The following is a 27914-nucleotide window of genomic DNA, read 5'->3' as shown; positions in this document are numbered from 1 at the left end:
AGTTGCAACATAACCTCTTGACTTCTGAACTCAATGCCTCAACTAATGAAAGCAAGCATTCCATAAGCCTTCTTAACCATCTTTTCAACTTGGATAACAACTCTGAAGGAACAATGAACTTGAATCCCAGGATCTCTCTGCTCAGCAAACTGTTAGGGTCCTTGCCCTTAACAGTGTACTGTCTCCTTGCATTTGCCCTACAGAGATACAACACCTCACATTTATCTGGATTAAACTCTATCTGCCATTTGTCATCTCTTACCTGCAACTGATCTATAATGTGCTGTGTTCTTTGCCAGTCTTCTACACTATCCACAAGTCCACTAATCTTGGTATCAACCACATATTTACTAACCCACCCATCTACACTTTCACGCAGGTCACTTGTATATCTGCGGAGATCTCTGTGGAACTCCACTAATTACAGACCTGCAGCTCGAATAAGTCTCTTCAACCACTACCCTCAGTCTTCCATTGACAAGCCAGTTCTGAATCCAAACAGCCAATTTCACTACAGATCTACCTAGTACAGTTTACCTAGTATCCTAAAACCATTTTAGATATTGCTGTACTCTGAAATATAAGATTTCTTTTCTTCAGCAGATTAGAACATCTTGAAAAAAACTCAGCCAGAAATTAACTTAAGCAATAAATAAATTCTTAACTTAATTTGAACCAAACTCATGTGTGCTCTGTTTGTTGTAGTAATTTACAGCAGGACACTTTAACATCACAGCATTAAGCTGTGTATTTTATATAAAGCCAAATATGGTTTACAGGAAAATAGCCTGTTCAAAAATCAAACCAGATGGTAGAAAATGAGGAAAATTCAACAAATTCATACCTACAAATTCATTTGAGTCACAAGTTATAATTACAACCAATCAAGATAATAGCAAGTTACTTAGCCAACATCAACATCACCAGATTCTAAACATGCATTTCATATCTCTCCAGTAACTTTTCTAAAGACTTTTGTATCATTACTGCTCAAGTGTCATGTACATTTGTCCTGAGAAACCCCCTCCCTTCGAGCTCGTTGTGCGTATAGCCAAACTGCTGTGCAGGAAATGCATGGGTGTCTTACAGTCTGTACTGCTGCATCAGGGTTCCTAGCCACTTCAAATTTTATCAACAATTATTATGTTAACAAGCATTGTAATTTTAATTCCAGTAAAATGCTATTTCACTTAGGGCCCTGATGCCAAACATAACCAGTCCTTTACTACTACATATACTGCCTGACACACTGAATTTCTCCTACAGTTTATTTTTTTGCCAATAAAATGATTTATAAAATCATTAATATTTATTAAATATTCTATACTTACCCAGTCCTAACAGATCAATGGTGGATTGTGTCACCTTCTGAGGGCTTGTTCTGGTGTCCAGTTGATTTTTCTTCTGCATTGAAATCATATGCACCTTAATAGAGCTTAAGATAACTTGAATACAAAAACTATTAAAAATTTTAAAAATAGCCACAGTATGTTCACATTCTGTCATTTTGAATTTCCTACATCCAGTTTTACCTTCGCCAAGTTTTCTTGTCCAATTACAAGTCAGATCCCAAATTTTTTTAAACATTTATGATGACTTGTTAATGTGTTATGCAGCTTTAATGCTAAAGTTCTATGTGCACCAATAATTTAGCATAGGACGAAACTAAGAGGGTAAAAATATCTAGGAATCTTAAAGGGAAACCTGAATAAGAAAATAAAACAAAGGTATACTGGAAACACAACTAAATTTTTTTTGTTACTTCTGAAAGGGATATTTGAGGTAGGAGGGAAGGAATTCCAAAACTTGGGGCTACAATGGATAATATCACTACCAACTCTGGAATAAATAACAAAGGTGTATCTAATTGTTAAAAGGGTTGAGGAGATAAACTTGGCAACGTCATGGAAAGATCTTCAGATAAGCAATGTTTTCAAATCTACTCTGTTGTGGGGTAGGACATTAATATGTATTTGCAAGCATTGATGCAAATTCTAAGATACCGTTAATGTAAAACAGCACAATATAAAGGAGACAAGAAGTACAGAAATATTTTAATAAAAGGGCAGAGACAATACGCACTTTATTCACTGAATGAATAAAAATTATGGAATGTGTAATTTATTGAAAAGTTACTGGCACAGATGACACAAGTCTGCCTTAAGAAAGTAATAGTTAAAATGTAATTTTCCCTTAAGTGTACTAGTTGTCCTAAATTAATAAACTTGTTAATCTTGCTTTAACTGCCCATCAGCTTTTATTTTACAAACCAAATCATTGAGCTAATCAAGTCAAATTTTCCCTTTCTTTGAACTTTTACACCTCAATTTTTAATCAGGTCTCTCACCAGCCTTTTCTACCTCAAACAAAGCAAAACCAGCCCTAAATCCAGTCTCCTGCTGGCCTGTGCCACAATCAGTAACTTCACATTAACTTTAATATTTGCCAGCTTTAAAAGGGTGCACTTGGAATAAACAGAGCTGTTTAGCAAACTGGAATTTAATAAGTGGTTTATAATGAACTTAGTGGCCAACGTTGCACAAAATTTGTGTCTCAGTGATTCAAAGAGAAAAGCGCGTAGTTAACATCACTAACAGTCCCTTGATTTTATTAATTTTATGTATATGTGGGGTCAGTAATTTGCTTAGAACAAGGAGTGAGGGATAAATATAGTTACATGATGACAACAGTAATAATTATTGTCTTTTTAAACTGTCAAATTTGATGGGAAATCTAGGTACAGGGGTTGCATATATAGGGTACTTATGCAGCAAGCTCAGATATTGGGGTGACAAAAAAATTCAGCACAGGAGGTAGACATTTTCCATATATAGTAACCTATTCCATATATTTTTTCTGCACATTCAAATATTACCAGAATAGCAGATGTTTAGTGTTTTTTGTTAAACTCTTCCACCTTCCATTCTTGCTTTCAGTACAGATAATGAGGTTCATTTATTGTCATCTGACTGCGTATATTCAAGCAAAAAAAAACATTCCTCTGGACCATGATGCACCTTATATACACATACATACACGTGCGCTCGCACACGCACACACACACAGATGTATGTCACACACAGCAAATAAAACAAAATATTACCAAAAATAAATTTTAAAAATATGATTCAAAATGCACAAGGTACACAGCACAAGTCAACAGTACAATATACAACTCGCAGTCCTTGTGACAAGACCTTAGTGGCGGCAGGGAAAATAAACATTATGTAAATAATATTTCAAACCTTTCAAGCAGATTAATTATCCTTTCAATGTTGTATGTGTTAGCGTATATTTGCCAGGTTTCAAAACCATAAAACATTAGAGGGACAGTCTTAGACTGACAAGCTATTAACAAAAAAGGACTAACAGTCAAACATTTAAAATCCTTTGTTAACCAAAGTTCACTGAATAATTATCTTTGCTCTTTACCCCTATTGGGATGTGCTGACTTGGAAATCTTACCATCTCACTTTTAAATGCTTCCCACTTATCAGGTGTTGTTTTCCCCTCTTGCAGCTGCTTCCAGTCTAGCTCTCCAATGGAAATCTACTCTTCTGCTCCCAACCCTTCCTGATTTACACTCTGACTTAAGAACCAAGTTTCATGACCATCTTGAAGCTAACCAGAAATTATCACTGCTCCCAAAGGGAACATCTACAGAAACTTCAATCATTTACCCATCTCCATTCCCTAAACTCAGACACAGCTAGCTCCCTCTAAGTGAGACTTGCTTCACATTGCTTCAGAAAACCTTTATTTGATGAATTCCTCCCTCTCTCTGCCCATGCACTAAAAACAATCCAGACAACATTGGGAAAGTTAGATCCCCAAACCAACTGCTTTTACACCTTTCCATGATGTACCTATTAAGTGTTCTTCTAATTCCTGCTGCCTACTTGGAGGCCCAGAGTGTAACACCAAAGTGAGAGCCTAGCATTTTAACCTTATTATTTTGCATCTCAGATTTGCTCATTTACTTTTCATTACCCTTTTCATTCTCAAGCACCATCAATAAGGCCTCATTTGGAGAGACTTCTACAGTATCCTCTCTCATTACTCTAATAATGAACTCAACTAATAAATGTAATTTCACCTCCCGACACAATGATTGAAACTTTTCTCCTGGAATATTTAGTCTCCAGTCTCTTCCTACTTTCAATGGTCTCTGTTAGCAACAATATTCTCCTGTGCTTATCAATGGACAAAGTTCATCTGCTTCAGTTCCTACAGGAATCTGTTGAATTCTTCATGTTACCTGGCTTCTGCTGTATTTATTCTTCTGATATGTCTGTATTCAACTTCAGCTTCCTTTTCCCTCCATGTTTGACAATTTTGTCAAACCCATATATATTAGCTATCACCTGCTGCTTTTGCTCTGTGTAGACAAATTTCATTTTTGCTACGTTGAGGAAAAAATACTTACAGGAGTTGCAGTAACAGAGTTTTCCTTCTCAGCAGGAAGTTCTTCTCCAGTTAGGTTGAGAATACTTGGAGGTAGCCCAATGGAATGGGGAGGTGACTAGAAACAAAAGAGCTGAAGGTCAAGACAAAATGTCTGAAGTGAAAGATGAGCATTAGAAATGAGTAAGAGAAACAAATTAACATTTACTGAAGAACAGGTTAACTTAATCAAACTAGCTAGACTCTCATCGACAAAGAAAACAGCTTCTTTCAACAGTACTTACCTGTATGATGCACAAAATTTATTTTAAAAAGATAATTAATGATAGTGTATGTAAGATAATACATCTTAAAAGCTGAAAATATAAATATTTAAAGTGTTGAGAATGTATCTTCAAAAGCAAACATTCTCAGAGGACTACACACAAAAAGCTGGAAGAACTCAACAGGCTAGGCAAAAAAGTACAGTCCACATTTCGGGAAATGTTCTCCTTTTTTTAAAGAAAGAGACTTCACTTCCTCCACCATCAACACTGCCCTCAACCGCATCTCTTCCATTTTATGCACGTCTGCACTTACCCCCAATCCTTTCACCACACTATTAGGGATAGGGTTCTTCTTATCCTCACCTACCACCCCACCAATCTCTGCGTCCAGCACATAATTCTCCAAAACGTCCACCATCTCCAACTGGATCCTACCACCATACACATCTGTCCCTCTACCCCCCCCACCAACTTTCTGCTGGGATTGCTCCCTGTGCGACCATCTTGCCAATTCCTCCATCCCCATTGATCTCCCTCCTGGCACTTATCCTGACAAGCAAGACAAGTGCTTCACCTGCCCTTACAACTACTCCTTCACTACCACTCAGGGCCCCAAACAGTCCTTCATGGTGAGGCGACACTTCACATGTGAGTATGTTGGGGTCATATACTGTGTTTAGTGCTCCCGGTGTGGCCTCTTGTATAATCGGTAAGACCCAACATTGATTGGGAGACTGTTTCGCCGAGCACCTACGTTCTGTCCGCCAAAAAAGCAGGATCTTCCAGTTGCCACTCATTTTATTTCCACTTCCTGTTCCAATATATCCATCCACGGCTTCCTCCACTGTCTGGATAATGCCACACTTAAAATATAAAGTGTTGTTCCTCCAACCTATTTGGGTAGCCTCCAACCGATGGCACAAACATCGATTTCTCACACTTCCCCTCTTCACTATTCCTATCCCTCTTGTCCCTCTCTCATGTTATCTCCCTGCCTGCCCATTGCCACCCTCTGATGCTCCTCCACCCCCCCTTTTTCATCATTCCACTGCCTTCTCTCTTTCACCAATTTCCTAGCTTAATGGTCACCAACCTTTTAAAGCCCAAGATCCCCTACCTTGGTCTTAGTGAAAGGCAAGATCGACTGACTAAATCGATTAGTCACACACATGTGCACCAGGCAGAAAAGACTGGAAGTAAAACCATGCAACCAGGAAGTAGACCAGGGGTCACCACCCTATTTTGAACTGTGGACTGGTTTAATATTGACAATTAAACCGGCTAACGGTGGCGGGGGGGGGGCGTTAAACGCGACCGGAATACAGCAATACTCAAAGCAGGTTCCTTATGTCCAGTCTATTCCGCAATTTAGTTTTTGTGGCTCTCAGCACTTAGCTTCTGTCCTGTGCTGCTCACGTTTTTTTCTGCTCACAAAACTCAACGGGTTTGTCTTTAAGTGCTGGGTGCTTGGACTCGGGGTACTGAAACAGTTTTGAGGGCTTCATTGCCTCATTAGACAGTCTCCAGGCCCGAACCAGACGCCTTGGCCAGGTGCAGCTGGTCGTGGGTGGGGTGAGAGGACAAGGTACGGAGGGGCCGCGGCGGTCGCAGTCTGGAGAGAGCGAGCAGCCGAGCGAGGGGTGCGACAAGACGTGTCCCTGCCCCCCCTTGAAGGAACTATCAGCTGACAGAAGTTTGTCTCGAGGGATGACTTTCAGTAGATCGCAGCGAGGTAGCTGCTCTGCTCCTTACAAAACCCTGAGCCTGAATTCAGTCGTCTGCGAATATTTTAGCACCGGGTTCCCCATGAACATTCGGTGCAAACAGGTTTAGAGGTGGCACCCATCTGTCCACGCTCCAGGCCAGTAGCAACGGCACTTCCCGCCAGCCAAGTGAAGCCAACCAGTGATTCCTGGCGCGAGGGTATCACTTGCATTTAAGCCACTGATGACCTCGTGTGCCTTCAAGTTCAACAGTGGGTGTAACAGGGAATGAGGAAAGGTGCAGCTGACTCATATCGTTTCATATTGCTAAATCATATCGTTTCCCCGCGTCCCGGTGGTTGAGGACCACTGAAGTACACTGAGTAGTGCGTGGCGGGGAGCTACACGCATGCGCACTGGGCAGAAAGAACGGAAATAAAACCCCGCAACCTGGAAACAATCTCTCAACAGTATTTGTGTATTTATTTTTCATCTTTTTCGGGATCTACTGGGAAAGTCTCAAAGATTGACCAGTCGATCGCGATCGACGGGTTGGCGACCACTATCCTAGCTCTTTACTCATCCCTCCCCCTCCAAGTTTCATCTATCACTGGGAATGTCATTCTCCTCTCCCCCTATCCTTCAAATCTACTCCGTAGCTTTTTATTCTCCAGTCCTGCTGAAGGGTTACGGCCCAAAATGTCGACTGTACTTTTCTCCATTGATGCTGGAGTTCTTCCAGCATTTGCTGTGTGTTGCTTGGATTTCCAGCACCTGCAGACTTTCTCTTGTTTGTAATTCTAAGAGGACCCTTTGTCTTTTCCTGCAGAAAACATTTTACTAATGGCACTCTTTACTAATCACTTCTTAATTATTTTCCACTGGAAGCCCAAAATAACAGCTGGAGTGCCAGACACAGTATATGACCCCAACAAACATAGTTGCAGCATCACCTCACCTGGAAGGACTGTTTGGGGCCTGAATGATAATGAGGGAGGTGGTGGTGTAGGGGCAGGATGTTCCACTTGCAAGGAAAAGTACCAGGAGGAAAATTAGTGGGGAGGGATGAATGGACAAGGGAGTCACATAAAGAGTGATTTCTGTGGAAAGCAGGAAGTGGATGGGGGAGGAAAACAGAAAGAGGGAGGGAGAAGTGTGCTTGGTGGTGGGAGCCCACTGGAAATGGCGGAAATTCCTGAATTACGTGCTGGAGGCAGAGGCTGGTGGGGTGGTAGGTCAGGACAAGAGGAACCCTATCAATGGTAGGGTGGCAGGAGGATGGGGTAAGAGCTGATGTGCGTAAAACAGGAAAGATGCAGGAGGGCAGCATTAATCGTGGGGGAAGGGCATCTTTTTCGTTCTGGAATGAAAAGCCTCATCCTGACAGCAGGTGCAATGGAGACAGAGGAATTGAGAGAAGTAGCAAGTAACAGGGTGGGAAGATGAATAGTGCAGGTAGCTGTGAGAGTCTGTGGGTTTATAATAGACATCAGTAGATAAGCTGTCTCCATAGATAAAGACAGTGAGATCGAGAAAGGGGAGGGAGATGTTGGAAATGAACCAGGTAAATTTGAGGGCAGGGTATAAGTTGGAGGCAAAGATGATGAAGTCAACAAGTGCTGCATGGGTATGGAAGCAGCACCAATGCAGTCGTTGATGCAGCGTAAGGAAAGTGGGGGACATCAGTCTAGGCTTGGAACATAGACTGTTCCACATAGCCGACAAAAAGACAGGCATAGCTGGGAGCCATGCAAGTTCCCATGGCTACACCTTGGCAATACTGATTAGTAGTGGGAATTAGCTAGCAATCTGGTAATCTTCAGGCCTCAAGCAGTGCACATTCCAGTGAGCAATCAAAAATACTTTCTACTCAACTCTAAACTTGATACCTCAGCTAATTTAACTGATAAATGGAATTCATATATGCATGGACATGCATGCCAAGAGGCCCACTTCTGCATTGGACCAATGTTGCTACCCTCCCCCCCCCACCCCCCATCCAAGAACTGTTAACTGAAATACTCATCATGTGCCCTGAAGATGATGGATTGGATTAGAAGCAAATCAGTCAAGGCATTGGTATTCAGTCTGAAGTAGAAGAATTATTTGCACTGCACTTAAATTCCTGGTCAATGTTGACTTCTCAAAATGATAGCCAATGATAATGGTGGCTGAATCTTAACGGAAGGTCTTTTGACCATCTTCAATAGGAGAGTGCCTTTACCTGGCACTTAATGCAGTGAGAAACTTACACATATGCTGCATATCTGCTGTTTGATTTGACTTGGCTACATTAAGAATATTCTTCAGACATGTAAACTAGCCATTAACAAATGAATTATTACCATGTTATTAGCATAATATGCCAGCGAGACTCACTGATTTAAAAATTCATACTCATGAGACAAACAAGTCTGAGCTCCAGATGCAGCACATTATTCAGTCAGGCACCTTTCCCGATAGTAGAGAAGTATTATTATGTTAATGCTCTTTTCCAGAAAGAAAAAGGAATTGATTAAGAATCCAAATGAATGAATATGGTAGTTAACAAGGCATATTGTTGTAAAGGCACAAGGGATATAATTTAAATATCCATTACTTTATTGGACTTTGAAGAAAGTGATTACCTTAGCAATTTAATTGGAAAGCATTGCACAACAATGAAAATCTGTAATTGTCAATCAAAGAACAACCCAGTGTAATAACAGTTACCACTAAATAGAAGTTCAGAACTAATTTGTCTAGCTTCAGAACTGTTAAGCATACAGGTCAGTTTAGAATATGCATGAATACTCAATTAATTGCTGGCATGTCACAAGAGTTTAACACTAAACCAAATTATAGGCTTCAAGTGATAAGATCTCAACTTCACTTTTGGAACAAATGCATTTTTCTTTTCCCTCTGTTGACAAAACATTCAGTAAAATTAAAATCCTCTTAATACTAGCTAGATCCCATTTAGAGTACTGTTTGCAGTTCTTGTCATCACACAATGTTGTGCTGGAAAAAAATGCAAAGGAGATTCACCAGGATGTTGCCTGAATTATAGAGGACAAGGCTTATGGGTAGAGAGCAAGTAAACTTGGCTTGTTTTCCCTGCAGCAAAGGAAGCTGAAAAAATGATCTGATGGAAGCATATTTATAAGAGGCAGGTAAAGAATCTTCTACCAATGGTCATAGCTCAAAGTGAGAGGAAGAAATTTAAAGGTATTAGAATCAGGTTTAATATCACCAACACATGTTGTGAAATTTGATAACTTAGCAGCAGCAATACAATGCATGATAATATAAAAAAATAAATAACAAGTATTATATATATAAATAGTTAAAGTAAAAATAGCACAAAAACAGAATATATATAAAAAAGTGAGGCAGTGTCCATGGGTTCAACGTCCATTTAGGAAATGGATGGGAGAAGGGAAGTGAAGAAACTGCTCCTGATTAACTGAGTTTGTGCTTTCAGGCTTCTCTACCTCCTCTGTGACAGTAACAAACAGAAGAGGGCATGTCCTGGGTGATGGGCGTCCTTAATAATACACCTTTCTGAGGCACCACTCCTTGTCGGTAACTTGGATATTACAGAGGCTTGTACCCAAGATGGAACTGACTAAATTCACAATTTTCTGAAGCTTTTTTCCCCCAATTCAGAGCAGTAGCACCCCCCCCACCCCCACACCACACAGTGACACAACCCGTCAGAATGCTCTCCATGGTACAAATCTGTAGAAGCTTGACAAACGAAACCTACTCAAACTCCTAATGAAATAAAGCTGCCATCTTGCCTTCTTTATAGCTGCACCAATATGCTGGGAGCAGGTTAGATCCTCAGAGATCTTGAAACTCAGGAACTCTCTCCACTTCTGATCCTTCTATGAAGATTGTTTTGTGTTCCCTCATCTTACTCTTCCGAAAGTCACCAATCAGCTCTTTGATCTTAATGACATTGAGTGCACGTTTGTTGCGGTGACACCACTCAACTAGCTGGTATATCTCACCCCTGTATGCCCTCTTGTCTCCATCTGAAATTCTATCAACAGTGGTTGTATCATCAGCAAAATTAGAGATGGTATTTAAGCTACGTCTACCCATACAATCATTGGTATAGAGAGAATATAGCAATGGGCTAAGCACACCCTCGAGGTGCGCCTGTGTTGATTGTTAGCAAGGAGGAGATATTACTACCAATCTGCACAGATTGCGATTTCTAGTTAGGAAATTGAGAACCAGTTGCAGAAGGAGGTTCAAAGGCCCAGGTTCTGTAGCTTATCAATCAGGACTGTGGGAATGGTGGTGTTAAATGCTGAGCTACTGTCAATGAACAGCGTCCTAACACTGCTGCTTGTATTGTCCAGGTGATCTAGAGCCGTGTGAAGAGCCATTGAAATTGCGTCTGCTGCAGAGCTATCGTGGCAATAGGCAAATTGCAGTGGGTCTAGACCATGACCAACCTCTCAAAGCATTTCAGCACTGTAGATGTGAGGGCTACTGGCTGACAGTCATTAAGGCAGATCACACTACTCTTCTTGGGCACTGGTATAACTGTTGCCCTTTTGCAGCAGGTGGGAACTTCCAAATATAGCAGTAAATATTCCCACCAGTTGGTTGGTACGAGTTTTCAGAGCCTTATCAGGTAGTCCATTGGAGCCTGCCGCCTTGCAAGGGTTCACCATCCTTAAAGACAGCCTGACATCAGCCTCCGAGATAGATCACAGGATCACCAGGTGCAACTGTAGTTATATTCTCCCTTTCAAAGCGGTTATAGAAATTGTTGAGCTGGTCTGGAAGTGAAGCATCACTGCTATTCATGCTATTGGGTTTCACTTTGTAGGAAGTAATGTCTTGCGGACCCTGCCAGAGTTTGCTAGCATCCAATGTTCCCTCCAACCTTGCTCAGAATTTTAACTTTGCTCTTGAAATAACCCTCTCCATGTCATACCTGTTTTCTTATTCAGACCTGGATCATCAAACTTAAATACCATAGATCTAGCCCTCAGTAGACATTGAATCTCCTGGTGCATCCACGGATTTTGGTTTGGGAACGTACAGCAAGCTTTCGTAGGCACAAACTCATCCACACAGGTTTTAATGGTCAGTAACAACTGTGGCATACTCATCCAGATTCAAAGATAATCCCTGAATACAGTCCACTCATTCAAAGCAGTCCTGTACACACTCCTATGCTTCCCTTGTCCAGACCTTCTTAGTTTTTAATACTAGTGCTGCAGTCTTCAGTCTCTGCCTATACTCAGGGATAGAAGTATGGTGATCAGACTTTCTGAAGTGTGGGCGCAGAAGCATTCTTGATCATGGTGTCACAGTGGTCTAGCGTGTTGTTTCCTCAGGTACAACAACTGATTTGCTGATGATAATTATTTAGTGACTTTTTCAGGCTGGCTTAGTTAAAATCCCCTAAAATAATAGTGAAGGCACCAGTGTGCTACTTCATGCAAGTTGATCACATTGCTCACATCATCTACAGCCTGAATGACACTGTCCTGAGGGGAATTACACTGCTACGAAAATTATCACTAAAGTCTCCTGCGGCAGGTAAAATGATCGACACTTCATTGCGAGATATTCCAGGTCTGGTGAGCAGAACTGGGACATCATTGACACATTTGTGCACCAAAGGGAATTGATCATTAGGCATACACCTCCAGCTGTGCTTTTGAAAGATTCGACAGTCCTATCTTGACGGAGTTATAGTGAACCTGTCTATCTGAATCACTGTGTCTGGTACGGAAGGGGTTAACTAGAGAAGTACAGGACATGCGCTGTCCTAATGTCCTTCTGATACAGCATCTTAGCTCTGAGATTATTAGTTTTATTTACTAAAGATTGTATATTTGCCAGCAATATAGTCAGCAGTGAGAGATGAAACCCTCATTTATGTATTTACTTTCTAAAAATTACATTGTATCCCAGACCGGCAACCATGTTACTCTTGAAAAGTCCGATGAAAAGTACAGCAACAAGTGGGATTGTTTCCATCAGTTTGAAGCAGCAATATTGTTCAATCGCATTAAAACAACTTTATTAACTGTACTGACCTTGGACACAGCTGTGATTCTCAGCTGAAATGGGAGTATTTAATACAGTGGCATGCAAAAGTTTGGGCACCCCAGTCAAAATTTCTGTTACAGTGAATAGCTAAGTGAGTAAAAGACGACCTGATTTCCAAATTTCTTTAAAATTTTAAGTAAGTTTACTTTTTTAATTTCTGTCTTTTATGGTTTCAAAATAACAAAAAAAGGAAAAGGGCCTGAAGCAAAAGATTGGGCACCCTGCATGGTCAGTACTTAGTAACACCCCCTTTGGCAAGTATCACAGCTTATAAATGCTTCTTGTAGCCAGCTAAGAGATTTTCAATTCTTGTTTGGGGGATTTTCACCCATTCTTCCTTGCAAAAGGCTTTGTTATGAGTGATGAACAGACCTGATGGACAATGGGGTGAAGAGTTAACCATCCCCCCCCCCCCCCAGAAACACTAACTATTACTGTTGCTATGCTGACCATGAGAAAGAGACGAAAAACAGGCAAGAACATCTGCGACAGATAAGAGAGAGGGGGAAATCGCTGATTAACCGTATTGTGACTCCTTTTTGAATTATTTACTGTTTCGCTGCAAGGACAATCGTTTGCTCATAAACATTCCTCAGTGGACTGAAGGAGTAGCCTTATTTGATGGGCACAGTCATTCAGGGGTGATGGATAGCTGAGTTCCCGTTAGTAGGGATAAAAAGACAGGTCTGGAGGGACACCCTCCAGACACGCCAGTGATTGAGTATTGGAACCCACAAGAAAGGTGGGGGCTTCAGAGACCGAACCAGGAGATCGGTCAGTAAAGTTCACAGTGTTAAAGCAGGGTTGGTGGGGACTTGTGTGTGTGTCCACTCATGCCAGAGTGACGAGTCCACCACAGAAGAACGGTCTAGCAGAAGGATGGAGAGGTCATAACTGAATGACCACACCAATACGACGGATTAAGAAAGCAAAGAAAGATTTGCCTGACTGTAGCTGTTACATCTCACTCGCGCGCTCTCTCTCTCTCTCTCCAATGATTACAATACAACAACCATAACTACATCAGCACTCATGAACTGAACTGAACTTTATACTATTCTATGACAATTCATTTACCCCTAGACATTGATAGAGCTTGTTTATTATTGATTATTATTCCTACACTTTTAGGTTTATTACTGCTAACTTGTTTTATATGTATATTTGGATTATTGATATGGCTTTTGCTTATTTTTATTAATAAACCAAGCCCAAAGCATGATCGATTCACCCCCATGCTTAACAGTTGGAGAGGTGTTCTTTTCATAAAATTCTGCACCCTTTTTTCTCCAAACATACCTTTGCTCATTGCAGCCAAAAAGTTCTATTTTAACTTCATCAGTCCACAGGACTTGTTTCCAAAATGTATCAGGCTTGTTTAGATGTTCCTTTGCAAACTTCTAATGCTAAATATTGTGGTGAGGACGCAGGAAAGGTTTCCTTCTGATGACTCTTCCATGAAGGTCATATTTGTGCAGGTGTCGCTGCACAGTAGAACAGTGCACCACCACTCCAGAGTCTGCTAAATCTTCCTGAAGGTCTTTTGCAGTCAGACGGGGGGTTCTGATTTGCCTTTCTAGCAATCCTACAAGCAGTTCTCTTGGAAAGTTTTCTTGGTCTTCCAGACTTCAAATTGACCTCCACCATTCCTGTTAACTGCCATTTCTTAATTACATTACGAACTGAGGAAACAGTTACCTGAAAACACTTTATCTTCTTATAGCCTTCCCCTGCTTTGTGGGCATCATTTATTTTGGGCTGATTGTTCGGACAAGATTTGAGGAGTCAGGGTATTTATAAAGCTTTGAAATTTGCATCACCTGTCCTTTCCTAACGATGACTGTGAAAAAGCCATAGCCTTAATAAGCTAATTAAGGTCTGAGACCTAGGTAAAATTTACCCAAGAGCTCAAATCTCATGGGGTACCCAAACTTTTGCAAGGTGCTCCTTTCCTTTTCTGTACTCTAAAATTGTATAAAACAAAAATAATACACTAATCTTGTTTAAAATGTTGAATAGAATGTTTCGTTTTTAACTTTATGACTTTTGGAGATCAGTTCATCTTCTACTGACTTAACTATTCACAGTAGCAGAAATTTTGACCAGGGGTGCCCAAACTTTTGCATGCCTTTCTTTCTTTTAAATTTTTTTTATTAATTTTAAACAAACATAAATGAAACATGAATACAAAGTGTTTGAGAGTACATAATTAATAGTTTAAACAGACATTCAAATATATAATAATAAAAATATATTACCTCCCAAACTCATAACATTGATGAACAAAGAAATAAAAAGAAAAAAAAACAGAAAAAAAGAGAAGAAAAAAAACATTAACCAACATGGGCCATTGAATAATGTTAAGTACATATACAGTAGTGCCAATAACTGCGAACCTCCATCCAAATAATTAAGGATAATATAAGTAAGGTTTAGGAAAAGGCAATTCAACTCATATGAAAATGTTGAATAAATGGTCTCTAAGTTTCTTCAAATTTAACTGAAGGGTCGAAAACAACACTTCTAATTTTTTCTAAGCTCAAACAAGAAATGGTTTGAGAAAACCACTGAAGTATAGTTGGAGGATTAATTTCTTTCCAATTCAATAGAATAGATCTTCCAGCCATTAGTGTAACAAATGCAATCATTCGTCGAGATAAAGAGGATAGACAACTATTATCCACCATTGGTAAACCAAATATTGCAGTAAAAGGATGCGGTTGGATAGTAATATTCAGAACTTTTGAAATTATACTGAAAATATCTTTCCAGTAATTTTGTAAACAAGGGCAAGACCAAAACATATGGGTTAATGAAGCAACATCAGAATGACATCTGTCACAGGTTGAATTAACATAAGAATAAAATCGAGCAAGTTTATCCTTAGACATATGAGCTCTATGTACAACCTTAAATTGTATTAGAGCATGTTTAGCACAAATAGAGGACAAATTAACTAATAGTAACATTTTCTCCCATTGCTCAGTAGATATAAGACAATGAAGTTCTTCTTCCCATTCCTTCTTAATATTTTCTGATACATCTAGCTGTATATTCATAATCATATTATAAATGACAGCTACTAAACCCTTTTGACAAGGATTCAGAGCTAAAATTCTTTCCGTAATGTCCAATGGACCTAGTTTCGGAAAAGACTGTAACTCATTATACAAAAAATTTCTAACTTGCAAATATATAAAAAAATGAGTTTTAGGTAAATTATATTTATTAGATAACTGTTCAAAGGACATAACGCTATCATCTAAAAACAAACCACGAAAACATGTTATACCTTTTGTTTTCCATAAAAAGAAGTTTGATCCATAAAGGAAGGCCGAAAAAAATAATTAGATACTATAGGGCATGATAGAATAAACTTATTCAAACCAAAAAATTTATGAAATTGAAACCAGATTCGCAATGTATGTTTGACTATAGGATTAGTTATTTGTTTATTCAATTTAGATAAAGAAAAAGGAAGTGAAGATCCTATAAGATTGAAAACAACGAAAAGTCTTGTACAGATTTACATTCCAAATTTACCCTTTGTGGGCAGGCAGCTGTAGTCAATTCTTGTGTCCAAAATATTAAATATCATATATTAACTGCCCAATAATAAAATCTCAAGTTTGGCAAAGCCAAACCACCTTCCTTCTTAAGCTTTTGTAAATATTTTTTGCCTAGTCTAGGATTTTTATTCTGCCAAAGATAAGAAGATATTTTGGAGTCAATAATATCAAAAAAAGATTTAGGAATAAAAATTGGTAATGCTTGAAATAAATATAAGAATTTGGGTAATACCATCATCTTAATAGCATTAATTCTACCAACCAATGACAAAGATAGTGGAGACCACCTGGTAGCAAGTTGCTTAATCTGGTCAATTAAGGGTAAAAAGTTAGCTTTAAATAAATCTTTGTGTTTTTCAGTAATTTTAATACCTAAATAAGTAAAGTAATCTGTAACAACCTTAAATGGTAAACATTTATAAATTGAAACTTGCATATTTAATGGAAATAGTTCATTCTTGTTAAAATTCAATTTATAACCAGAAAAGTTACTAAACTGAGCAAAGACAAAATAGCAGGAATAGATCTTTCAGGGTCAAATATGTATAGTAACAAATCGTCAGCATATAATGATAACTTATACGTCCCCTCCCCATGAGTAATACCAAAAATATTAGGTGATTCACGAATAGCTATAGCCAAAGGTTCTAGAGCGATGTCAATTAGTAAAGGACTTAAAGGACAACCTTGCCTTGTACCACGGAATAACTGAAAAAAAGGAGATCTTTGATTATTGGTAAAAACCGAAGCCAAGGGTTTATGGTATATTAATTTAATCCATGATATAAATTTTGAACTGAAATTAAAATGCTGCATTATATTAAATAAATATGGCCATTCAACTCTACCAAATGCCTTTTCAGCATCCAGAGAAATGACACATTCTGGTATTTTGGGTGAGGAAGTGTAAATAATATTTATTAATTTTCTAATGTTAAAAGATGAATAGCGATTTTTAATAAATCCAGTCTGATCTTCAGAAATGATTCGAGGTAATATATTTTCTAATCTAGTAGCCAAAATTTTACTAAAAACCTTAAAATCCGTGTTCAGCAAGGATATAGGCCGATAGGATGCACACTCAATAGGGTCTTTATCTTTTTTAAGAATTAGAGAAATAGAAGCTTCATAAAAAGATTGTGGCAATTTGCCTATAATTAATGCATCTTTAAAAATTTTACAAAGCCAAGGAGAAAGTATAGAGGAAAAAGATTTTAAAAATTCTGCAGAATAACCATCTGGACCAGAAGCTTTACCGGAATTCATTGAAAAAATAGCCTTTTTTATTTCAGTTTCCGTGATAGGTGTATTTAAAAATACATTATCCTCTACTGTTAATTTTGGAACATTCAATTTCCTTAAAAATTCATTTATTATAGAAGAATCCTCAGCAAATTCTGATTGATATAAGGAATTATAAAAATCTTGAAAGGCTTTATTCATCTCTTTATGGTCGATCGTTAGAGTACCATCTTGTTTACGAATCCTAGTAATCTGTCGTTTAGCCAAAGCAGTTTTCAATTGATTAGCCAATAATTTACCAGACTTATCTCCATACACATAAAACTGAGTTCTAGATTTAAATAACTGATTTTCAATCAAAGAGGATAATAACAAATTATGTTCCATTTGGAGTTCCACTCTTTCTTTATAGAGTTCTTTGCTAGGAGTCACTGAATATATCTTATCAATTGCTTTGATTTTATCAACCAATGTTAATATTTTAGAATTAGTTCGTTTCCTAACTCCAGCAGAGTATGAAATAATCTGTCCACGAATAAAGGCTTTAAAAGCGTCCCATAAAATTCCACTAGAGATCTCTGCTGTAGAATTTGTTGAGAAAAACAAATCAATTTGTTGTTTGATAAAACTGACATAGTCTGAGTCTGAGTCTGAGTCCTGCAATAAAATAGAGTTAAACTTCCAAGATTTAACATTAGTAAATGAGTCCATTATCTTAATAGATAACTTCAAAGGTGCATGATCAGAAATGGTAATAGTCATATTTACAATCGATAACATCTGTAAGCAAACTGTGATCAATAAAAAAGTAATCAATTCTTGAGTAATTGTGATAAACATGAGAAAAGTATGAAAACTCTGTCATTGGGGTGTAGAAAACGCCAAATTTCAATAATTGCTGAATCAGTCATAAAGGAGTTGATAAGAGAAGCGATTTATTCGGAAGAACTTGGGTGGGCATGGATCTATCCATCAAAGGGTTTAAACAACAGTTAAAGTCCCCACCCATTATCAGTCTGTACTGATTCAAATTGGGAAAAGATGTAAAAAGACACTTAAAAATTCTGGACAATCAATATTTGGAGCATAAACATTGACTAGAACAACTTTTTGATTAAAAAGTAGACCAGTGATAAGCAAAAATCTACCTTGTGGGTCTGAGATTGTTTCATGATGTATAAAAGAGGTTGAAGAATCTATAAAAATGGAAACGCCTCTTACTTTGGCTTGAGAATTCGCGTGATATTGTTGGCCTTTCCAAAACCTAAAAAAGCATTGACTATCCACCTTCCTTACATGAGTCTCTTGTACAAAAATAACATTAGCATTTATTCTATGGAATACTTTGAATATTTTTTTCCGTTTAATCGGATGATTTAAACCATTAGTATTCCAAGAAACAAAATTAATAACCCTATCCATAATGACAATATCTATTACAATTAACACATAAGGTTGAAAAAAAGATAAACTCATGAATCCGGAAGAAGGAAGTAAGTTCCACTGTAACCATTTTTGTAGTTTCATATGAGCCCATGAAGTGAAACTAAGCAAAAAGCAAGCAAAAGGAAAAGAAAAAAGAAAAATCCCCCTCCCTCCACCCTCAAAACCCCAGGAAAAAAGCCAAAAAGAGGCAAGCAAGCAATCTAACACTAAAATTACCCCCATGTCTCAAGATGGCAACTCCAACAAAAAAAATTGATTAGAAGATACAAACCACCCATATTATAAGAAAGGGTTGATATAACAAAAACTAAAATATAAAATTAGTATTATATATATAAAACAAAAGTATTTTAAAAAAATAATAAAACCAATAAATGAATAATACTGAATTAGTGTTTTAAAAGAAAGTTTGAAACTTCTTCAAACACATCAAAACGGATGTGACGTTTCAGGCACTAAAGCCTTTCGGGAAGAAGAAACAACATTTTGTTTTTTTTAAAAAATCTTAATATTTAAATGTTAAAAATATAAAAAAATGTATACAAACTTGAAAAAAAATCTTAGATTATTTTCAAAGCTAACAGATTAATAATATGAAAAAATAACAAACTCAGAATAAACCAAAAACGAACTTCTACCATGTATAGAAAATACATGTAAGCCATACGTTTAAAAAAAACATCATTTTTTAAATGATCCAAAATCTTGTATACTAATTATTACATTAGTCAAGCCGATAAAATGTTATTCTTCCAGAAAACTGAGCATCCGCTGGAGATTTAAACAGCCGATAAGTTCCGTCTTCGAGAGAAACTCTCAGATGTGCTGGAAATAGCAACGCTTGCTTGTAGCCTTTCTGATGAATTTCCGACATAACCGATTTAAAAGCCATTCTTGCCCTTAAAACTTCATTTTTCCGAGCAGCTGGAATCAAACGCTCTTTGGTATGAGGATAGTGGATCCGGAGAATTATTTGTCGCGGTTTCAAGCTTGAATCTGAATGAAAACGAGAGACGCGATGTGCACGGTTGATTATTGGAAGCGAATCCAGTACTTCTGAGCCAAAGTCATCCATTAAAAATTTGGAGAAAAAAACAGTGAGATCGCCATTCTCAAATTTTTCCGGAATCCCAATTAACCGAAGATTTTGTCTTCTAGAGTGGTTTTCAAGATCAATAATCTTAGACTTATAACGATCCAATTGTTGAGAAGTCGAAGTTTGCTGTTGTTGCAAAGTTTCAATTATAAGATCTTACGAGCGGCTTTTTCAAGAGATAAAATACTTGCTTCTTGTTTTTGTGACTCCAGTGTAAGTACTTGAAATTTTGCATCAAGTGCCTTTAACATTTCATCAAACATATCCATCCTTGCGGTTAATTTACTCTCCAGTTTTGCAAGTCCATCGTCTATAAGATTCGCAATTGCTTCTAAAGTTATCGGTTCTTTCGTCTGTTTCGATTCCTTTGCTTTAGACATTTCAGCGAGTTGAAAATGATTCAAGCAGTTGAAAAAAGTTTCATATGTTTAAACCCCTTTAGAATAGGTATAAAAAGATCAATTAGGGGGTGTTTGTAGGTTAAAAAAAAGGTAAAAGGTTTGGAGCAAAGCCTAAAGCTGCTTCACTCCATAAGCGCCATCTTGAGACCTCAACTTTTGCATGGCACTGTGGTATCCATCCTGAAGGTACCCCAGAATTAAGGGGATTCTGGGAAGGCAGAGATTAGAAGGACAAGTTTATTTTAACGAAAAAAATTGATGGGTATCTGGAATTTGCTGACAAATGTGGTGGATTCAGATGACCCAAAGCAATTAGATACACGAAGTGCCATTTTATGGAAAAACTGGTTAAGGCTTAAACTTGGAAACAGAATAACAGTCTTATATGTCGGGTAAAATACCAGAACAAGAAAAAAATGTAGAAATCAAATGTTGTGTATACGTTCAAGCAATGACATCAGTAACATTGCTCACTGAAAATATTGAATTCCTTGCTGCAGGGAAACCAGAGACTTGCTCATGTCTTAGTCTCTGAAAAAACATTTCATGAAGCACTTTGTATGCTTTACTAAATGAAAAGTGCTATAAAAATGTAAATTAGCATTATGGCTCCAGAATTGAAAATCATAGAGTTCTGATCTCCATGATAATTATTTTCCACCCTGGGCCACACAGGCGAGCTTCTACAATAATATATTCCCACTTGCATTTGCTAAACAAGTAGACTATCTAGCATGAGTTTATGAACTGGATTGACTTGCTTCTCCATAATGAAACTAAAAGTTGCTCCTATTAAACTAATCATAATCAGAAATTCAAGAGTGGAAATGGATCTTATGGCCTACCCTTTTTGGAAATGTTTAGTTATTCAGAATCAGAATTAGTATTCAGTTAACATTTAATTCTTTTTATACTTGAATTAGCAATTGCAAAAACAGCAAATGCCAGTCACCATAACTTGTGCTGTCAAAGATGATATGCTTTTGTCCAATCTGCTTCCTTAGCTAATTGAACTTAACAGCTAAGTGGCATGTCATTAAATAATTACACTACATCTTTGTCAGTTTAAATTTCTGCTTTTGACACAATATCAACACAATTCAAAATGGAGAAAATTATTGAACTTACCATTTTTACTTTGTCAAAAGCAGTGGGTTTCTCTTGATCTTTGCCCCCCTTCTTTTCATCTTTTCTTTTGTATTTTTCTCTCTACAAATATAAAAAAAAACTTATAACAAAAAATAATTACAAGTTAAGAAAATGTTTATTGCCTTAATAGCAGGCTTTCAGATAAAACTGAAGCATAAAAAGGGTTCTCATTGTTCATTTGTGATTGAATAATTCTTACAGAATTAAAGAGGAAAACAAGGGAAAAACAAACTGCTCAACCCAACTTGCCCATGCTCACGTTTCCTACGTAAGCTAATCATTCACCCTTGTTTGGCTCACATCCCTCCGTATCATTCATATCTATGAACATCTCCAAACATTTATTAAGTCTTGCAAATGTACCCACCTTTATCAGCTCATCCCACATACCCACCTTACTCTGTGTTGGTAAAACTTGGCCCTCAAGGTCCCTTTAAATCATCTCCCACCCCCAATAGCAAATCTATCCCCACTAATTTTAGACTTACTTATCCTGGGAAAAAGACTGATCATTGAACTGAACCATGCTCCTCTTTATTTTATACGCCTTGCCACTTGCTCTCCAGGGAACATATAACACCAGTTTATCTGGTTTGGCCTTGTACCTCAACCCCTCCAGTCCCACCCTAACATTATTGCGATTTTTTTTCTGTATCCCACCCAGCTTAATGACATTGTTCCTTTTGGTAGGTGACCAGATCTACACACAATATGCCAAATGCACCTCAAAATCCACTGTACTGTAGCAATTAGCGTGACGCTATTCCCGCTTGGGATGGAGTTCGTAATTCAATTCCGGTGCCGGCTGTAAGGGGTTTCTACGTTCTCCCTGTGACCACATGGATTTCCTCCTGGTGCTCCAGTTTCCTGCCACTTTCCAAAGATGTACCGGTTAGTAGGTTAATTGGTCATTGTAAATTGTCCTGTACTTAGGCTAGTGTTAAATAGGTAGGTTGCTGGGTAATGCAGCTCATTGAGCCAGTAGGGCCTGTTCTACACTGTATTTCTAAATAATGTCTTGTACAGTTGTAGAAAGTGTGCCAAATGCTTTCCTCACCATCCAGTCCCCCTATATTGCCACATTCAACATTCTTGTACTGCTCGGTCTCTTGATTCACTTGAGTCATGCTATTTACTGTGAGAAGTCTCAACATAGTTTAACTTCCCAAAGTGCAACACTTTGCACTTGTCTAAACTAAATTCCATCTGGCAGTCCTTGGCTCATTCTTCCAGTTATTCAAGATTCTATTGTACTCTTAGATTACCATCTTCACTGTCCAATATAACACCAAGGGATTACTACAAGTCTAGCAAGCAGGTAAATTAAAATGTAGGAAAATCACGCCATCTACTTTGTTAATAAAACAGGAACCAGAATATAGTGAAAACTTTCATAACCCACTAAATGATTGTTTAGCAATCCTGATGGTTGGTCATTTGGTTTCACTGCTGCCTTTAAATCCACTGGGCCTCAATTCCCATTATCCTTTTAAACCTAGTTGGTTCTGTTTCCTGCACTCACTTTAAACTTAGCAGGTTCAATGGAAAATTTATTATACTGTTATGCAACATGCAAAAAAACGATAAAGTTTGCTTTGGAATTCACTAGAATGCTTTTCACAGTAAGAACTTGTCATAAGGAGAACCAACTGAGTAAACTCCTCAATGGAGTACAAAGGAATGAGGGGTGATTGAAACAAAATTCTAGATTTTGAAGCAATTGATGACACAATGTTAATAGACTGGAGAGAGTCTTGTAGCTGGGGACACATTCTGAAGATTTATAGTCACTCATTTGCTTTTCTACAAAATGGTGTGCCATGCTATGGAAATCCAGACTGGGTTTCACAGAAGAGTCACAAGGATGTTGCCTGAAGTGGAAAGATTTAATTTCAAAGAGATTGGATAGGCTGGGACTGTTTACCCTGGACTAAAGAGGATAAGGGGTGACATATTAAATTATGAAATGCATAGATAATTTGAATAGTCAGTCTTTTTCCCAGGGTAGTCTAAAAACCAGAGGGCACAAATTTAAGGTGAGAGGGTAAAGATTTAAAAGAGATGAGAGTCAAGTCTTTTATACATGGAATAAGCTGCCAGAGTCAGTGATGGAGGTACATGCAACAACAATTTAAAAATATTTGGACAGGTGCATAGAAAGGGAAGGCATGGAGGGATATGTAGACAAAAAAGATCAGTTTCATCTGGTATCTTGGTTGACATGAATGAGTTGAGCTGAAGGGCTGATTCCTGTGCAGCAAAACTCTACAAATCTGCAAATTCTCTAACCCAATGCAACGTAGATTCCAATACAATGATTTTTATCAAAAGATGTGAGAATTAGATTGTAAAGTGATTGTATATATTATGGCTTTTCAAACAATTTTAAAAGCTAAGGAAAATCGGGCAAAGAAAAATGCATCTCATTCAATGTCCATCACTTTTTTTTGAAAGTCCTAAGGCAATACCTCCAGCTTGCTCTTCTCAGCAGCATTTGATAAAGAAGGAGATGATGGCAAAGGCACAGCAACAGAGCTGCTCTGCACAGAACAAAGAAAAGAACACACTGAAGCATATATAATAAGAGCAAAAACTAATTATCATCATAGAATACATAGATATGAAAGCAGAAACTATTAGCTGTGGCCAAGGTATAAGGCATGTTGTATGGTATTATTTCTGATATACTGCATACCTACATAATGCATGAACACAAATATCTCACCACTTTGTAGAGAATATTGTAATATTGGCCATGTGTAGAAATCCATTTGATTACAGCTTAAAATGCCAATAACACATCAAAAACTTTTTCACTCACATTTAATCAAATGCAGTAGAATTTTAGATTTGTATTCTATGACTTGAACACTATATATCAAAAGGAAATTTTCTTTACATGAATGACTTCAATTGTCATTTCACAACTATTCACATTCAAGGGGAAACTGCAACTAATACCACAAATTCAGATGGGGATATTTAAGGCTACAAAATAATGAACCTCTGACCCTCCTTATTATCAGAGCAATTGACAAGGAAAACAGAATAAAACTGTCATTATTGTGCAAACCATTTCAGTCCTCCAAATTAAGTTCTTTCAAGTGTCCAAGTTATTTTAGAACGCCCTAATTTTTGAGATTACTAGTTAATGACCTGAACACACAGATAATTTCTTATTTGGAAGAATTAATGAATTAAAACAGTATGGTCACTACAGGGCAGATTATTTAGTTACTACAAGGACTGAAACATCATAATTGGCTCCATTCTTCCATCCTGACAAAACTTTCTATGGAATTTTAATACAACACTATATTATGGCAAAGAAAGGCAAGAGACAAAGCTTTGCCAAGCGAGCCAACTTTAAAAAGGCAACCAAGAGGAAGGAAAGACAGAAGCAACAAGCTTACACAGGGAACTCCAGAATTGCTACTGCTACAACATTAGAACTGCAAGCGCATCACCAAGTTAATTCACAGACAGTAAAGCACTTAGATCAACATTTGTTTCTATTGTCTGCACATACTTCCCACTTTCATTAAAACATGTTTGTAAGTTGCAATATCACCATTCCAATATATGGTTTTAATACCAAACTGTTACATTTAGTTTTGAAATAAAGATTAAAGATTTTAATTAACATGTTTACTTGTCCATTGGACAAAAGATTTTAAATTTGGTAGCTGTTATCAAAGTAACAAACTATTCATTATTCTGAAACCATTCAGACCTTAAATGCACACCTGGTGAAGAGTACTGGTTTGAAATCCCAGTGAGATTACTAATAGCTTGATGTCTTTGAAAATTATTTAGAGTCAATACTTTGGACTTTAATTGCAACATTTAAGTTTGGATAATTACATCAATGGAAGGGGTATGGAGGGCTAGGGTTCACGTGCAGGTGGATAGGACTACTAGGCAGAATAACAGTTCAGCACAGACTAGATGTTCTGTAGTGCCTGTTCCTGTGCTGTAGCACTCCATGACACCAAGTTATATTGAAGATGGTAACTCCAAAACATTTTCATACGAAACAGACCTATTGAGAGTTACTGTCATATCAGAACTACATTTAAATTTGGGGTAAAAAAATGCGGAACTTAAAAAGAGAACAGTGGGAAGCCAATCTGAAGTTATATTTTCAAAGTGGCAATATTGATTAGAAATAATTTTTGCTCCACAGAGCTTTGATCAACAAATAAAAGATTCCTTCAGTTAAATCTTACTTGGTAATCACTAAGTTCATTTGAACAGGATTTTCAACAGGTTTTTGCACTAATGCTTTTGTCTGCTCTGGACTCTCAACTTACAATGCATATCGCAACTGGAGAACTGCAGCTATTCTTAGCTAAATGCAAGATGTCTCATTCTTGTAATATACAGAGGATGCTCTGAACTGCCATGAGTACAGACTTCTAGATTATATACTAGCAGTGCTCTCAGCAGAAAGATCTCATGGCACTATTTCTAGAGCAGAGGATATTCCCCAGGTAGGTTAACCAAAAATTAAGCCTAAAAAAATAAACTGCTGACAGACATTTACTTTATGATACCTGACTATACTTGAAATTATGTAATTAATTGCACAATTGTTTTGTGGCATCCTCAGCTCTTAAAAGGTTCTTATATTACAGTTCCTTTTTCAATCAGGTTGTGTGAAAAACTGGCCCCTGATCAAAGAAAACCCTACTGTTATAAAACTAACTTGGAAGTTGCAAGTCAACCAAACAGGTTTTGTGCAGTGCTGTGCTTTATGAAGTCTTTGATTGAAAAATGGTGTAGTATAATTTGATCCAGTAAATACAACATAACTTGTTGAGGTTTACTTTATGCGGGGGAGGGGGGAATATATTTTTTTAAATCAACAACCTATTAGTTCTTGAATAAAATGGTCATTAACAAATGGCACCTCTAGAGGGGAGTATTTTTCTCCCTCGAGTATAATAGCATGGAGAGGAGACTCTATTTAAATTCCACCACAATTTGTTTAGAATGATTGTTAACAGCTACAGCAATCATGTTAACAAAATATATATTGCATATAGAAAGTGCCTGGCTTCTCAGAAGACAGAAAATACATAGCTAAACAACACATTCACATCTTGCCTCTTGTGGACCAGAAAAACTAAGTGCACTGAGGCAATAATGCCATATTATCATTAAATAACTCAGCAAGAGAGTCAACTTATCAAATTCAATAAGGATCCTACAATTTCTACAGCTCCTGGAGTTGAGTTGATGGTGCGAAAAAATGAGATTTAAACAAAGTTGCATCAATATAGATCATGCCTCAATACTTACTGTTACAACATTGTTTATATTTTTATCTATGTATTTCTTCTTTTCATATTTGTCTCTGATGAAAAATTCTACAGCTCTGATGAATATTCAATTAAGGAAATTTTATTAAATTAGGAGACATCACTTCCTTTGCTATAATGCAATTAAGGGAGAAACTTCATGTGTCTAGAATCAAATTAAAAGCATGCATTACTATAATATTCAGTATTTTGACTCCTACTTAAAGAAAATTCTTATTGCTAAAGTAGTTTTTTCAATATGCTGTACAATATTTTTGAAGGTGAAAAACAAACTCAGCAGAAGAGATTGTATAGTTAAGATCTTGCAGAAGGGGTAAAGTGCAACATCTTTAGGATCACAAGCTTAAAAATATTTGCTGATCAAGACTTCCCAACTTTGGGTTTCCAACTATATTAAATGGACTCTTAAGTTTTCTCAACCAGTAGGCTGATCATGATGCTCAAAGTGTATGCACTGTAGTTGTTCAATTTTGTGATTGGAAATAGGTCAACTTTCGAAATGCCAGAGAGCAAATGCATCTGCCTTGGATTTTTAAGATAGTAGATTCTGTTTAACTGGGGCAGATGGAGACCAGTCCATTTTGGCCGAAGGTTTCATGGAAATAGTTAAGAAGCTATAAAGACAAACTATCATTTAACACAGTAACAATTTATGTACTTCAATCAAATACAGAAAAAATTAGAAAACTATCAATATTATAAAACTATATTAATTACTAATAGTTTCAAAGAAGAATTCATCCAATGTATGCTGGCTATAAATGAACAAAATCAGCAAAGACAACTAGTGCAGGTAATGAACTGCCATCATACAACACTTTTGACGATTGCAACCTCCAAATCATCATTTTCATTATAACATTCAAGACGATTGTTGATACCTTAAAATTGTTTGCAGTTTCTCACTTGAAGTAGTGAAATAGTTTCATTTTCACTTCGGCCATTTCTGACATATCCTAGCCTGCATGCTTGAAACCAGTGAGCACAACAGTTCTGGATTGTCTTACTGCTTATTTGTTGACATATATCAGTGACAAAAAAAATCACTCCTTTTAAAAAAAAACAAACACACAACTTATGCAATTTTAAAACTGTTCACTCGAAGCACAAGGTACTACCTATTGGTCAAATACAATTCCATGCAACTGATGCTACTTAGAAATTGTTTGGCAAGTCTCCTGTCCCAATTAAGTGGCACAGTGTCCCAAATAAAATAAAGGAATTCTGACTATTTTCTCGGTTAGTTTTTGC

General features: G+C 37.3%; 1 protein-coding gene across 2 annotated transcripts in view; it reads right to left on the bottom strand.

Annotated features, from left to right (window-relative positions):
- The window catches only part of smap1 (small ArfGAP 1), a 132821-nt gene that overhangs the window by 42762 nt on the left and 62145 nt on the right, over positions 1-27914 (bottom strand). The window contains exons 4-8 of one of the 2 annotated variants that reach the window (XM_059982302.1): positions 26644-26719; positions 23808-23879; positions 21319-21399; positions 4427-4522; positions 1332-1404 (exon numbers count right to left, since the gene is read on the bottom strand). In XM_059982302.1, the coding sequence (XP_059838285.1) occupies positions 1332-1404; positions 4427-4522; positions 21319-21399; positions 23808-23879; positions 26644-26719 (398 nt within the window). The remainder of the gene's footprint in view (positions 1-1331; positions 1405-4426; positions 4523-21318; positions 21400-23807; positions 23880-26643; positions 26720-27914) is intronic. The other variant, XM_059982303.1, reaches the window with a different exon arrangement.

Source organism: Hypanus sabinus, chromosome 10 (genome assembly GCF_030144855.1).
Source record: "Hypanus sabinus isolate sHypSab1 chromosome 10, sHypSab1.hap1, whole genome shotgun sequence".
In the NCBI taxonomy this organism is placed as follows: Eukaryota; Metazoa; Chordata; class Chondrichthyes; order Myliobatiformes; family Dasyatidae; genus Hypanus; species Hypanus sabinus.
This window is presented reverse-complemented; position numbering and strand designations above follow the sequence as displayed.